The sequence below is a fragment of the Bactrocera dorsalis genome, chromosome 5, assembly GCF_023373825.1.
Source record: "Bactrocera dorsalis isolate Fly_Bdor chromosome 5, ASM2337382v1, whole genome shotgun sequence".
NCBI classification, from domain to species: domain Eukaryota; kingdom Metazoa; phylum Arthropoda; class Insecta; order Diptera; family Tephritidae; genus Bactrocera; species Bactrocera dorsalis.
Window position 1 is genome coordinate 17,535,120 of NC_064307.1, and position 15,374 is coordinate 17,550,493.

The 15,374-nt window shown below is 34.3% G+C and overlaps 1 protein-coding gene across 5 annotated transcripts in view; it reads left to right on the forward strand.

Annotated features, from left to right (window-relative positions):
• LOC105234068 (zinc finger protein rotund) overlaps positions 1-14,163 on the forward strand; it is a 67,424-nt gene extending 53,261 nt beyond the window's left edge. For 4 of the 5 annotated variants that reach the window (XM_049459407.1, XM_049459409.1, XM_049459406.1 and 1 more), the window contains exons 2-6: positions 4,867-5,578; positions 5,670-5,786; positions 7,062-7,100; positions 8,303-11,150; positions 11,230-14,163. In XM_049459407.1, the coding sequence (XP_049315364.1) occupies positions 5,084-5,578; positions 5,670-5,786; positions 7,062-7,100; positions 8,303-11,150; positions 11,230-11,930 (4,200 nt within the window). In that variant the 5' untranslated portion in view covers positions 4,867-5,083 and the 3' untranslated portion in view covers positions 11,931-14,163. The remainder of the gene's footprint in view (positions 1-4,866; positions 5,579-5,669; positions 5,787-7,061; positions 7,101-8,302; positions 11,151-11,229) is intronic. The other variant, XM_049459410.1, reaches the window with a different exon arrangement.
• The last annotated feature ends 1,211 nt before the right edge of the window (positions 14,164-15,374 follow it).

The following is a 15,374-nucleotide window of genomic DNA, read 5'->3' on the forward strand; positions in this document are numbered from 1 at the left end:
ATTTAATTTAATAAAATTAAAAAAAGTCAGCAAAAAAACTTAAGATAATTTAAAAAAAATATTATAATATTAATTAAATATAAAAAAATAATAATTAAAAATTAAAAAGAAATTAATAAAAATTTCAAAATAATACATCAAGAATGTTAACATAATATTAAGTGAAAAAATGATTTAATTATTAAAAATAACGCAATAATATTAAACAAAAAATTAACAAAAATTAAAAGAATTAATAAAAAAAAAAAAAAATAAATTTAAAAATAAATAAATAATATTAAAAATTTAAATTAATATTATATTGAATAAAAAAATTTTAAATATTAAAATAATTCTAAGTAAAACTCTTAAATATTATTAAAAAAAAATATATTAAAATTAAAAATAAATACTAAAAAATTAAAAATACATATCAAAAAAAATAAGAATAACATTCCAAAATTTTATTTAAAATTAAAAAAATGAGTAAACGTTAAAAATAATTAATAAAAAATTAAATATAATTAAAAAAAAAGTATTATTAAAAAATATGAAAATTTTTCAAAAAATTATAATTATAAAAAAATAATTATATTATACTAAGAAAGTTATGAAAATTAAAAAAAAAAAAAACGAATCAAAAAAATACAACCTTCGGTATTTCTCATTGACTTTCACTTTTAAGCAATTTTCTTTTTGTGATTTATCCAATTCAATGCGTCATTTAATTTCACCTTCACCGCCACCATTTTGCAGTGAAAAATCTCGCAAGCACACGCATTCAAGGCAATTTACAACTCACTAATGTATGTGTGTATGTATAGAGCAAAAGAAGACACCCCACCACATATACATGCACTCCGGTTATATATTGCCTGTAGAGGACATTTGTGCAGCAAAATCAAGTACGTAACCTCTAACGAGGTTACCAAATATATTGCACAAGTTGCACTTGACAGCTGGAGGGTCGTGCAGTACTTGAGTGTCAAACGGAAGCATTTGAGTGGAATTGAAATTGAGTGCTTCTTTTCTCACAAGTGATGAGGTTGGCATTGAAAAATGCAAAGGTAAAGAACGAGAGCCAAAAAAAAGTTACTCAAAAGTGCATAATGATTAGTCAAGCAATTGAGTGGTTTTTGAGTTAATATTAAGGGATTGTAATGGGAAAATGTACAATTGTTGTGGCTAGAAATGGTAATTGGTGGCAAATGACGTCGTAAAATAATATATTATGAATACAAATACTAGTTTTGTTCGAAAATAATGCTGCTCGATAATATATTTTGAGGAAAGTCACTCAATGAGTAAATTACATATTAAACATACTTTTACTCATCGCTTTACATACGCTCAATCACCCTTTGCATTTAAAAAGGCACTGAAAATATTATATATGTAAAATTGTTTGTATTTGCACTCACTCGTATACACACACATCCATCCATTTGCATATAATGTGTATAAATAAAATTAGCGACGTCAAAGAATGCAACAGACGTAAATTGGTTGCGCTCACATGGTCATGGACAAATACGCACACGTGCAAATTACGCGCACACATACATACGCAGAGCGATTGAAATAATATATTTTGTTAGTGTGTGGGTGCATATTTATATATACATGCACACGAACTCATTGATTCATATAAATTTAAAGCCTGCGATAAGATAAGGTTGAGTTAATAAAGAAAGAGAAGAGAAAGTGTGTTTTGCAAAGTAAGAAGGGTGAAGAATTTGCACACATACACGTACAGAGAAGTGTTGCTTATACGCGGAACTGTTTGTATAATGCGTCAAGGCTTTTGTGCTGTATGCAAATTTATTTATAATGCAATCAATGTGTGTGCATGTATGTGTGAGAATATATGAATATGTATGTTAATATATGGGTGATTGTGCTGCTCTGCTCAAATACATATTCTATTTATTAATAGTCGCCAATAAGGCGAGACAATGGGAGCGCGATGTCTTAACGCAATGCTGGAGAGGCGATAGAATTGTCAAAGGGGTGCACAAAATGCATTAAATGTGAACAATTTGTGCGTGGCATATTGATTTGTTAATTGACAGTTAATGGGGCTTTTACAGAGGGAAAAGATTGGAAATAAATTTTAAAGTAAAGGTACATTATTAAATTTAAACAAAATCTACAAATATATAAAAAACTGTGAAAAATCAAATAAATATACAAAGATTATATATATGGATAGATTTTTATGGGAAAATTTTTTTATATATTTTTTGCTATAATTTTTTTTAATCTTTGCTATAATCATTTCTAATTCACCAGCTGAAAACAGCCAAAATTATGTCACATTATGCAGAGGTTTTCTTTAATATATCGCCATAAAATATTATGGCAAAGATTTTACTATAAAAATATATAAATTATTTGATAAAAAAAATAGTATATAGTATAAAAATAGTAGTTTTGCTTTAAAATATTTTGCCATAAAATATTATAGAACACATTTTATTATACAAATTATTGAAACTATTTTTCTATAAAATATTGTATTAAACAATTTATTTTGCTTTAAATGTTTATTGAAAATATTCTGCTATAAAATATTATTCAAAATATTATACTATAAAATATTATTCACAATTTCTACAAAATCTGCAAGTGACAAATACACTACAGAACCAGGAATATATTATTATGGCATACTTTTTTATTATATATTTGCTATAAATTTTTTTGGTATATTATCAATAACTTAAAATAGCAAAAATTTACCAAAAAGCAAAAAAAGGGGTTTCAAAATATCTATGTTAATCGCATATTTCTTATATACCTTCTTTAAATATTTTGCTTAATAGTAGGGAAAACGAAACATAAAAAATGCATTTTATAAAGCCTTGTTATATATTTTACCATAATTTTTCCAAAAAAGTTTTTTGAATTCTTTTTGAAAACAAAATTTTTCAATTCGATTTCGAAGAAAAAAAGAAAAGTTGTTTTATAACTTTATGGCAATAAAAATTTTGCCATAATTTTGCTATAATTTTTTTAAATTTATTTTTGAAGCAGAAAATGGAACAAACTTTTCATTATAACTTTATAGCTTGCAAACAATTTAGAAATTTTCCATATTATGCTATAAAAATTTTTGAAAAAAAGTTATATATTACTTCAAAATACTAAAAAGTAAGATTTACTTTGTCCCGTTTTAATTTAATGTAAATTATTAATTATCAATCTTTTAATTTTGGTTATTAATATATTGCTATAAAAATATACTATAAAATTTTATTATTGAAGGGTCTTTCAGAAGCAAATAATGTGTATACATTACTATAAAGTATTATAGTTACATTGATTAATTTTGTAAATAATTTTGCCATAAAATTTATTGTTATCTCATAAATGTAGCCCATTAATCTAACGGCATCTGCTAGCACGACTGCATTCCTGCATCTACACATACATATAAATTCATAAATATTAGTCACATATACATACACACACGGATATGCATATAAGTACGTACTTGGGGTAGTCAATAAATATTTTCCTTTTTCCGATCGGAAAAAATCGAATTCAACAAGCCAGCAATAATGAAGCATTACGCCAGCAGGGCCAGTGACGGCAGCTAAAGTAAAAGTGAAAATGCAGCAGCGAAACTTTGCGACTGTCGTCACTACAAATACCGACTGAGCATTATTTAGACTATACACAAGTATATATACACACACATAAAAATACATATTTACATATTTTGCACTGGCATGCAAATAAAGCCTTGGCATTTAACACTTTTTTGCATTGTTTGCGCGCTCAAACCCTTCAACAAACACATGTGCATATGCCAGTGTCCGTGCACACCCCCAACCTAATAAACAACAAACACACTTCAACACATACACATGTGCCAATAAGTAGGTAATTGGGTAGTGGCGCTCGAGTGGGCAGCGGCGGCAAACACGCTTTGCATGAGCGCGACGAAAAGGGCAAGTGCTTGGCAGAAAGAGTGTGAACGTTAGTGTATGTGTATGTGTGTGTGAGTGAAGTAATGCATTGCCCACACATGCAAATAAATTTGCAAACGAACGCTCTAACCTTGGCTGTTAATACAATTATAATATAAAATTAATATTTTATTGACCAAAGCAAGAAGAAGCAGAGTTCATGGCAAGTGGAAAGAGACTCAAAAGAGAGAAAGCAAATTCATGGTGAAATTTATTTTTACTACGTCTAAAGGTCATTAGTTCTCGGCTTGTGCTGTTGTAGTTCAAGTTTAAGGTTATCGGGCACACTGCTGCGGAATTTTCACGCAAACACACACAATTGCATACATAAGCACATAGTCAGATATGCATCTGAGGCCTTCAACTTTAACCTTAGACAGACGTGTGTGTGAATGTGCACGATTTTATAGCGTTAGTTGGATTTTTTAGCGAAATTAGGGTATGAAATTTGTTTTTCCCTTGATTGAGTATTAAAATGGAAGAATAAAAAATATATTTACAATATTATATTACTATAAAAAATTATGGCAAATAAAAAAAATATTTTGCAATGAAAAACGCTTTAATACGAAATATCATTGTATACATTGTTTAAAATAAGTTGCTATAAAAATAGTGTGCCAAATGATTCACTATAAAATATTTTTTGAAACTGTTTGCTATAAAAAAGTATGGAATTTTTTTAAATACTTTGCTATAAAAAAATTATGGCAAATTTTTTAAAACATTTTACTATAAAAATTATAGGAAATTCTTTGATATAATATATCTTAGAAAACATTTTGTTCAAAAATTTTATTAATGATTGTGGGTTATAAAATTTTTTTTTTCTGTATGTGTTTTTAATAATATTTTTTTTTAATAATTACTTTCGAAAAATTTAAATAATTTTAACTTTTTTCTCTATTTTCAGGAAATTTTCTTTATAAAAAGTCATTACGCAACGGACTAACGCGGGAACTGCAACCTCCTGTATAACTAACCAAAAAACTATAATTATACATGTACACACACTTCGTCTACAACATAAGTAAAACGGTAAACATTGAATTTTGTACGAAAATTCAAAAAATCTTATAGGAAACTGCAGCAAACAAAATCAATCAAAAAGTAAAACAAAAACACACACAATGAACGTGCAACTAGCGCAACAATCAGCAGCACACACTAGCAGAAAGCATTGCAACAACAGTAGTACTAGCATTAGTCGTATTAGCAACAACAACACTAACAACAACATGAACACCACCGTCAACACACAATCACAACAGCAACAACAACAGCCAGCCAACAATCGCACAATGTCCACAGCGACGACGTCGACGCCGACGTTGTCACATCGTACACTAAGTCCCGCTATAGTGCCGCCGCTGCCCACCGCCACGACATCTACGGCCGCCTGCACTGCGACGACAGCGCCAATGCGCAGCGCGCGCAGTCCCTCACCCGACGGCACACAGGACTACGATGTGACGCGCATGCGCGAGGAGGACTTCGAACGGCTGGCCGTTTACATAGTGCCCGATGTGCAATGTGAGCGTGGCATAGCGAATCGGGCCGATCGCACGCTGCCACGCAGCCTAACACTGAAACCCTCGATGGTTTTCTCAACGCCAAATGTTAAGGTAAGAGGGCGGACATCTACTTCTTATACCACTAATGTTGTTGTTATTGATTTGAAATTAAAATTTTGTATTGTTTTTGTTGCCTTTGCAGACTGAAGGAGTTTGGAGCACTGGTGTGATACCGCGCGGCACACGTTTTGGTCCTTTTGAAGGCGTTCCAACTCCGAACTATCCCAACGATACGAATAAGGCGCGCTATTTTTGGCGGGTAAGCACAAAAACAATAAAAATAATAATAGAACAACAACTCTAATGCAACAGAAAGCAGGCTCATCAGCACTTTTATAGGTCACTCAAAGCATTTCAGTAACTCAAAGCATCATATTAAAAAGATAAATTTAAATATTTTCGAATAAAATATTTTTGTTAATTTTATTAATTTGATTAATTATTTTTATAAAAAAAATTAAATGAAAATTGTTATTTAAATTATAATTTTTATAAAATTAAAAAATTAATAATATTTAGATAAAAAATTATTTTCTTTAATTAACTTATTTATTTTAAATTTTTCACTAATTTTACCTTACAAAAATATTTTGAAGTAATCAATAGTTTAATTAATTAAGTTAATTTATAATTAATTTTAATTTTTTTTAAATTTTTTGTATTTAATCAATAAAATTTAAATATAAAAAAAATTTTAATACTTAAAAAAAATATTTTTGGAAAAATTAATTAATTTAATTAACTTAATTAATTTTAATTAATAAATAAAAACAAAAAAAATTATTTTTAATACAATTTTTCATTAATTTTTTTATTTAATTTAATTTTTTTTTAATTTAATTTCCATTTTTTTAATTATTAATCATAATTAAAGAATTACAATGGTCTCTTATTACTTCAAAATATTTTTATGATCTAATATTTTTCCAAATATTATTATTTTTTTTTGTTAAAATCACCCAATCGATTTCATATCTAACAATACGCTGATTTTGTTGCATACTTTTAAGCGCGCAAAAAATTTTCAAGCTTTATAGGCAAAGCATATTCAGTTTTTTTCAAAATGTATTATTATTTACTTAACCTAAAATTCATCAAACCAACCATAAAACCATTGCAAACTCAAGCCAACATTCCAGAAACCATTTTTAACTTACTACCAATTCATCAAGCCATCAAACCATCCATCATGCCACACTATAAATTAACTTATCTTGACTTCTATAATTTTCAATATGCTTACTTATATTATCAAAAGAACTATAATTTGTATAAAAATTAAAAATTTCTAACCGTTAACCAAAACCAAACTTTTTCCATTTTATTTCATGTACATATATATATTTATAAATATATTCCTACCACCAAAATTACCATCACCAACTTAACAAACAAAAATCAAATAACAACAACTCTACCAATCATCTACAAATTCGACATAACCTAAAAATCGAACCAAAATAAAACGAAATTCTAAAACGCATACGCATTTGAAAAATGAAAAAATAAAATTACAAAAATTCGAAATAATCAGGTGCAGGAAACACGCCACATAACCTACGGGAACATTAAGGTACTATTTTATGCTTTTTAACAACCTTTTTTACCGCTAACTCTTAAACGTTAAGTACAACTACTTTCGACGTTCTACACTCTTGCTCACTGTCGCTCTTTCGCTCTATCTCTCTCTATATTTATATATAGTTATCGCTCTATCTCTCTCTCTCTTTCCCTCTTTGAGATTCTCTAATAACAGTATTATTTTGATTTTAATATTTTAACTTTATATTTTTGAGTTCATGCAGCCTGAGTGTATGCTAAGTTATTTTTTTAAGATAATTTTTATAATTTGTAATTTTATGAGTGAAAACTTATTTTTTCAAAATTAAAAAAAAAATATGAAAAAAAATGTTGGTAACAATTTAGTAAATTTTTGAGGAAAAAAATTTTTTTGCAAAATTTTAAATTGTTAAAAAAAATTGTTGAGATCTAATAAATTTATGAGTAAAAAATATTTTAAACAAATTTTATAAAACAAATTAATAAATTTTTTATTTTAGCAAAATTTAAAATGAAAATATAATAAAAAAAAATTGTTAAAATTTTAAAATTTTCGAGTAAAAAATTTTAAAAAATATCCAAATTTTCACTAATTTAAAGTTTGCTTTCAAAGCACTTCTATAGTCAACTTTCTACCGCACTTTAGCATACCTTCAGGCGCAAACTCAGCTTTTTAATGCTTAAAATATTGAAACCTATACTAATTTACAGTTATTCTATTAATATTATTTTAATTTTTATAAGTAAATTTATTTACTTTTAATTTTTATTTATTAAAACTGCCTGTTATTGGTCTTTTATGAATTGGTGTTTCGCTATATATAACTATAAATATATTTTTTTATATGTGTAATTTTCCAATGTTGTTGTCGTTGTACACTCTTTTTGTATATATTGTAATCAATTTACATCATTTCAATTTTTTTTCCATTGAAAGCGAACTCTAACGCAACTTTGTAGACTGAACTCTGAACTTTTGTGTCGAAATTTTTCCGAAACCGGCAAAATGGTGCACAACACTGTGGCTTATATGCCGGCAAATAAGTGTTTTGCACCAGTTTTCACTATATATTTTTTGTTGTTGTTTTTCTTACTCAACTAACTTAACTTGTTGACAATATATTTTTGGCTATATCCCATAAGCTAACCAAACTTCCCCCATTTCTTTTCGTTTTCCTCTCTTCCCCTCACATGATTGACGCATTTCGCCAACAGATCTTCAAAGATGATTACTTCTACTATCTGGACGGCTCGGATCGTGCGCAAGCGAATTGGATGCGTTACGTCGCCTCCGCCTACAGTTTGTCGGTGATGAATTTGGTGGCCTGTCAACATCAGGAGAACATCTATTTCTACACCACACGTGACATAATGCCCAACGAAGAGTTGATGGTGTGGTATTGTAAGGATTTCGCACGACGGCTGGGCTACGATGTCGATCCGGAGCGCACGATTTTTGGTGCATGCAAACAGGCTGTGGACGATGATGAAGAAGCGGAGGCCGATGCCGAAGATGAAGATGTCACGAGTAATGCCCCAGCAACGAGCACATTGCTGCTGAGCCATAAAGCGAAATTGCGTTCGAATTCACCGTACTGCATGCCAGCGCCTGAGATACCACCCGAAGTGGCATACAATCACATCACCTATGTGATGGGGCTGCCAATACCACCATTACCGGCAGTGGTGGCGGGCAATGCGACCACCGTTAGTCGACGCTCCATCACGCCCAGTCCATCGCCACCCAGTTGCCGTGACGCCAACGCCAGTCATATGCCACAGCATTTGGTCGGACTGCCACACATACAGCATGCGCAGTCCACGCAGCGGTCGGGCGCACATCAACTTTCGACGCAACAACTACCCGCCACACACCTGCAACACCACCACCAACAAATGCAACAGCAACAACAACATCAGACGGTGTTGCATCTGAAGCAGGAGCCGAGCGCGTCGGTAATTGTGCGCGAACGCTCGCCGGCGAGCAGCGAGTGTGGCCTGAAGGAGGCAAAGGATGTGGCGGGTTCGCCGTTGCCACACAAAGACACACACTACGAACATCAGCTGACGCCGAATGATGGGAGCGTGCGTTCGGTACGCTCCGATGAGGGCTATCATAGCAACGAATATCACGAGGATGGGCTGACGCCACCCGAGGACTCGAGCGATAGCGAGAGTGAGCACAACTATGTATTGGACTGTTCGAAGAAAGCCATTGCGCCAAAAGAGACTGTCATCACGCATCCGCAGAAGACGGCCGTTGCTGCAGCTGTGGCCGCGGCAGCCGCTGCGGCGAACAGTAACAGCAATGCGACTGTTAACAGCAACTGTGCCACAGTCACACAAGTAACGCCCGCTGTGGTCTCGTCCGCTGCCGGCGCTATGGATTGCGTTGGTGGTGGAGATAAGAATGAGTATCGCAAGTTCAAGGTGAAAATGCCGCTCAAGTATGAATTCAAGAATAGCAAATGCGCCATTAAGACTGAGGCCATGTGCCACCTAAACAATACAAATAATAGCAAACAGAATACGAGTGACGAACTGCCCACAGTTGGTGCCACATCCAGCGAAGATGATTTGTTGGCGGCCAATGAGGCCACGCCCGCTTGTACATCCTCAACACAGCTGGACGATGAAGCGATGGATGTGGACCATTTGCCTGGTTCAACGACGCAACAACAACACGCTTCGAGCACCGTCATCATGGTGGATCGTAGCCTTAATAATAGCAACGGTCATGCGACGCGTACTATTGTGCCACTGAACAAGGCATACTATGAAGCTGAGACCAGCACACCGCCACCACTACCACCCACAGCCACACAATCTGCATCGGCGGCTGGTGTGGCCTACATGCGCTTCACGCCACCCTCATCCAGCATACTCGAAACCATATTGACGGGTCAGCACCGATTGGAGGCCGCAGCTGCTGCGGCGGCAGCTTGCCGCCAAGCCAACGCGGCCACACCGCCACCTTCATCACCCACAGAGATGGCTTACTCCTATAAGAAATCACACCGTTATGGCAATGCAGTAAGTCCGGACTCGAGCTCTAACTTAGCACAGGCACCCGATATGCATGCAGCAGCGCTGCATGACACTGAAATGCTAATTGCATCGTCCCGTGGCAGTATGAAGGACGACTGTTCGCCACCGCCAGCACCCGGCCATGATGTGAAATTCTCGCCAGCGCATGTTGCACACAGCGCCTTCGTCTCGGATGGCCATCAAACGCCGCCATACTCCGCGTACTCGCCTTATTCCAGCGGCAGCGTGAATGGTGGTGCGCCAGGTGGCGGTCATCCACTCTCACATATGCCCACATCCACCTTCCACTCGCCGCCACATAGCTCGCACTCACCCTTCGAACGTCAATGGGACGGGTCCAGTGGCTCCACACCCAATCTGCACCTGTTGCAGTCCAGCTCACAGATGCTAATGAAACCGTTGCGCATTTCACCGCCCAGCAGCCTGAGTCCCGATGGCAATTCGTGTCCGCGCAGCGGCAGTCCACTCAGCCCGAACTCGTTGGCGGCGCGCGGCTACCGTTCACTGCCATATCCACTGAAGAAGAAAGACGGCAAAATGCACTATGAGTGTAATGTGTGTTGTAAGACCTTCGGCCAGTTGAGCAATCTCAAAGTGCATCTGCGCACACATTCCGGCGAGCGGCCATTCAAATGCAATGTCTGCACGAAGAGTTTCACACAGCTCGCGCATTTGCAGAAGCATCATTTGGTGCATACCGGTGAAAAGCCACATCAGTGCGACATCTGCAAAAAGCGTTTCTCGTCGACGTCGAACTTGAAGACCCATCTGCGTTTGCACAGCGGTCAAAAGCCGTACGCTTGCGATCTGTGCCCACAGAAGTTCACACAGTTCGTGCATCTGAAGCTCCACAAGCGTCTGCACACCAACGATCGGCCCTACGTCTGTCAGGGATGTGACAAGAAATACATAAGCGCATCCGGCCTACGCACCCACTGGAAAACAACGAGCTGTAAACCCAACGATCTGGAGGAGGAGCTGGCCATGGCCGCGGCGGCTACCTCAGAGTGTTTAGGTAAGTTTGCGTTGAAAGCGCGCTATTGCTGGTCAAGCAAATATTAATTCAAAACTTCTACATTTCTTCCTGAAAACAGATAAATACGTGCCTGAGCCCGACTCGCGCGAAGCCTTCGAACATATGCAACAACAAATGCATCCACATCTGCGTCATCTGCCACCCAGCAGCAACGGCGCAGGCAGCCACGCCAACGCTGCCGTTCGCCCGACATCGCCACGTCTGATTTCAATCAATCCGCTACATCAACAACAAACCCAACAACAGCAAACACACGCGCATCTGCAGCAACAACATGCTGCCATGTTGCAACAGCACGCGGCAGCGGCGGCGGCCCAACATTTGTCCGGCACAACGACGAATCCCAACGCCGCCGCAAGCATGTTGCTTGGCTCAACCGCGCAACAACAACAACACCACCACAGCCTACAACAGCAGCAGCAACAACATCTGCAGCAACAGCAACAACAGCTGCTGCAGCAACAACAGCAGCAAGCACATCCACTGAAGGCCAGCCTCAAACAGCAAATGCATTTACTACCACCGGGCGCCGCCAACGGCAGTGGCGCTGGCGCGGTCAACTCCCCACCCGGTGTTGCGCCAAACGACGCGTACATGAGCGTCTCGCACGCGCATGCTGCCGCAGCAGCAGCCCATGCCGCGGCCGCAGCTGCAGCGGCGGCGGCTCATGCAGCGGCAGCGCATCAGCATGCGCAGAATCAGGAGTCGCGTCCCTCGGTGATCGAATCCAGTCAGCCGATGATCATCGAGTGCACGTAGAGCGCGGTGGGCGCCCGTTGAAGTGCTAGCAAAAACAAAAACAGTAACTAAAATCAAGCTGAAAAGTTGCGGTTGAGGTGCGCGGGCGAACACGTAGCGGTTTGCTTAGCAATTGAGTTAGGCGCTCAATTGCAATGAGTGTAAATGGTATTATCACTCGTCGATTTTACTCAAAAGCGCTGCCGTCGCTGTGGCAGCTCTGAGCTGGAATGTCTCACAAAACCAAGAAACAAACAACAGTGCAATATGAAAATGTGAAAGCTCATTTCGTGGCGCTTTTGTTAAATGGCGCGCTTTCATTTTCGCTTTGTCGGAGATGAGCGCTTTTACACGTAATACAACTGAGCTAAGATGAAAAACTAAAACTTTAATGGTATTATTAATTTAATAGTCGACAACGTCATTTTAATTAATTAGTGATTTTATTGATTGGTCTATGTAGCTATAAATAATTACAAGCAATTAGTTAAAATATACATTTAATCATAAAAAAATTATTTAACTCAAGTTCAAAGTCACTCGCTTTACTCAATGAGTTTCGGGTGCATTTTAGAGTTCGAGTTGTAGTTGAAATAAAAAAATTTTCATTTCTTGAAAAGTTCTCAAAATTGGCAGCCAATTATTTTGCACAAAATATTTTTTGTTAAAAAAAAAAGTTGAAACAAAATTCAAAAATATTCAAAACTTCTTTATGTGAACCGAAAGTGGTGTATATAAGTAACCGCGAGTTTTATACGTGGCAGATTATGCATCTTCATAGTTTTTAAATATCAAAATAACAGCAAAAGAAGTAACAAATCTATATAGTATATTTCTAAATTTAAACTTTTGGCTAAGCACTATTGCAAATTGCATTTAAAATCAGCATTGTACTAAATTAATATTAACTGAACAAATTTAAATAAGTATGCTAGCGAAAGCGGAGAACTGTTGGAGAAAACAAGTTGCCTTATTTTGATTTAGAACTGCGTGTTTTGCGGTATCATGCTGAACTTTGGCAAACTTTGTGTTAGTAAATTGATAAGTGAAAAAGTTACAACAGCATTGAGTTATTTTGAAAAAATTAGTAAAAGCTTCAAAGTTTTAATGCGTGCATGTAAGCTCTACTGACATGAATGAAAGCATTTTGAGCTGCACTAAAATTGTTTGGGCTTTGCCGATAACATTTCGATTTGTAGGAAAAGTTTATATGAAAGCTCTATAGGTTTTTGTGAAAGCTCACTATGATATTTTACAAAATTTTTTATATTTTATTCAAAGTTTCTAATTTAGTAACAGAATAAAAAAATTACATGAAAGCTTAAGAGGCTTTTGTGAAAGCTCATGATGACATTTTACAAAATTTTTTAGATTTTGTTTAAAGTTTCTAATTTTAGTAACAGCTTAAAAAAATTACATGAAAGCTCTATAGATTTTTGTGAAAGCTCATTATGATATTTTATGAATAATTTTAAATTTTGTTTAAAGCTTCTAGTTTCAGTAACAACTAAGAAAAAATACATGACTTAAGAGATTTTTGTGAAAGCTTGCGTTAAAATTTTTAAAATCATAAATTTTTGACATATTCAAATGAAATTATATGATAGTCCAATAGACTTTTGTAAATGCTTGTATTAAAAGTTTTAAAATTTTACAAATCACAATGTAATAAATTTTTTTTTTAAATATTCGAAAGGGTTTTCTACTTTTTTTGGAAGCTTTTATAATTTAAATGAACACTTTTACGAATCCTGCTTGGAATTTGTTGTAATTTTGGATAGTTACAATGTAAAAATTTTAACCACTGAAAGCTTTTGTTTTTTTGTAAAAGCTTTTTACAATTTAGTGAAAGCTTTTTTAAATCTTGTGAAATTTGTTGCAATCCGATGAAAGGTTTTATAAATTTTTCCACAATACAGTAAAAATATTTCTTAAATTTAGTTAAACCTCTTTTGAAAACTGTTATAACATACGTGAAAGTTTTTAGTGTACATATGTATATTGATAGAAAGTTGTAATGACTTTACGATGAAATCAAAATCAGTGAAAGCTCTTTGCAATTTTTTAAAAGTTGTTTCTAATTTTGTGAAATTTTTTAAAACCTGTTGTAATAATTTTTGCTACAAATTAAAGGAATTGAAGAAATGAAAGCTTCCAAAAATTAGTGAAAGCTCTTTGCAATTTTGGAAAGCTTTTTAAAATTTTGTGAAATTGTTCTTATAAACTATTCCAACAATTTTGAGATAGCTGCAAATTAAGAGAATTAAAAAAATGAAAGCTTCCAAAAATCGATTACATTTTTGGAAAATTTGTTAAAGTTTTTTCACATCTTGCGAAATATTTTGCAATCTGTTTTAATAAATTTCCGATAGCTACAAAATTAGAAAAATTTAGCAAGTGAAAACATCGAAAATCAGTAAAAGCTCTTTGCAATTTAGTGAAAGTTGCACACATGCCGCATTGGAATCACACTTTTGAGGCTTATTTTGCACTATCAATCATGCACAAATATGGACTCAGTCAGCTGATGAAGAACATTGCTAAATTAATGAAGAACCATTTCAAGAAAAATATTACTACTTAACAGAAAATTTTAATTTATAATTTCCTGTAGTAAAATTTTTTCGAGGTTTGTCTTTTCTAAAGCTCATAAGCAAGCAAAAAAGTTTAGTTAATTAGTAAGCGCATTGCATAAACTTAGACTTTACTTTAATATAAATAAATGAGCATAAGTAAATATGTAAAATATGATACAACAGTATAGCAAAATACCACACACACATACATATGTACATAGAACACTGTAATACCAAGTAGAAGTAAGCAGTAAGTCTCTAAGCAAAACTTTATACGAAATATTTAGACATAAGCCAATAGTTGTAGTGAACACAGACACACAAATACACATATACACAGAAAACATACACACACAAACATGTATATAAAAACCATATGCCACGTGCGACGCGTGCAGACGTGATCACGTTAGCAAAACTTAGCTGAAGATCGGTGCTTTTTGAACTGTTTCTATTTGTAAAATTTTATTATATTATATTATTATAAACAAAATGAAAAATGACGAAGAAGAAGTAGAAAAAAAAAACGAAACAAAGTAAAATGTGAAAAATATGAAAATCTTGAATTGAATATTTTTCCAAAAAACATAACTGAGCCCAAGTGTTTATAGCTGTAATGAGAATGTAAGCGAGATATTTAATATTATTACTGTTAAAACTTACATACAAACATATGTATATGTAATGCTATCAATTAATTAATATTGAAATATGTACTGATACATTTAATTATTATATAGTGAATCGTTTTATATTTAAGCTTCAAGTGTGCGTGTATAGTGGAACACTGATAGAAATGTTTGGCTTAGAGCATATACATACATACATACACATATATACATACATGCATAAAAACCCTTACTTATACCAAAACTTTTGAAAACATACT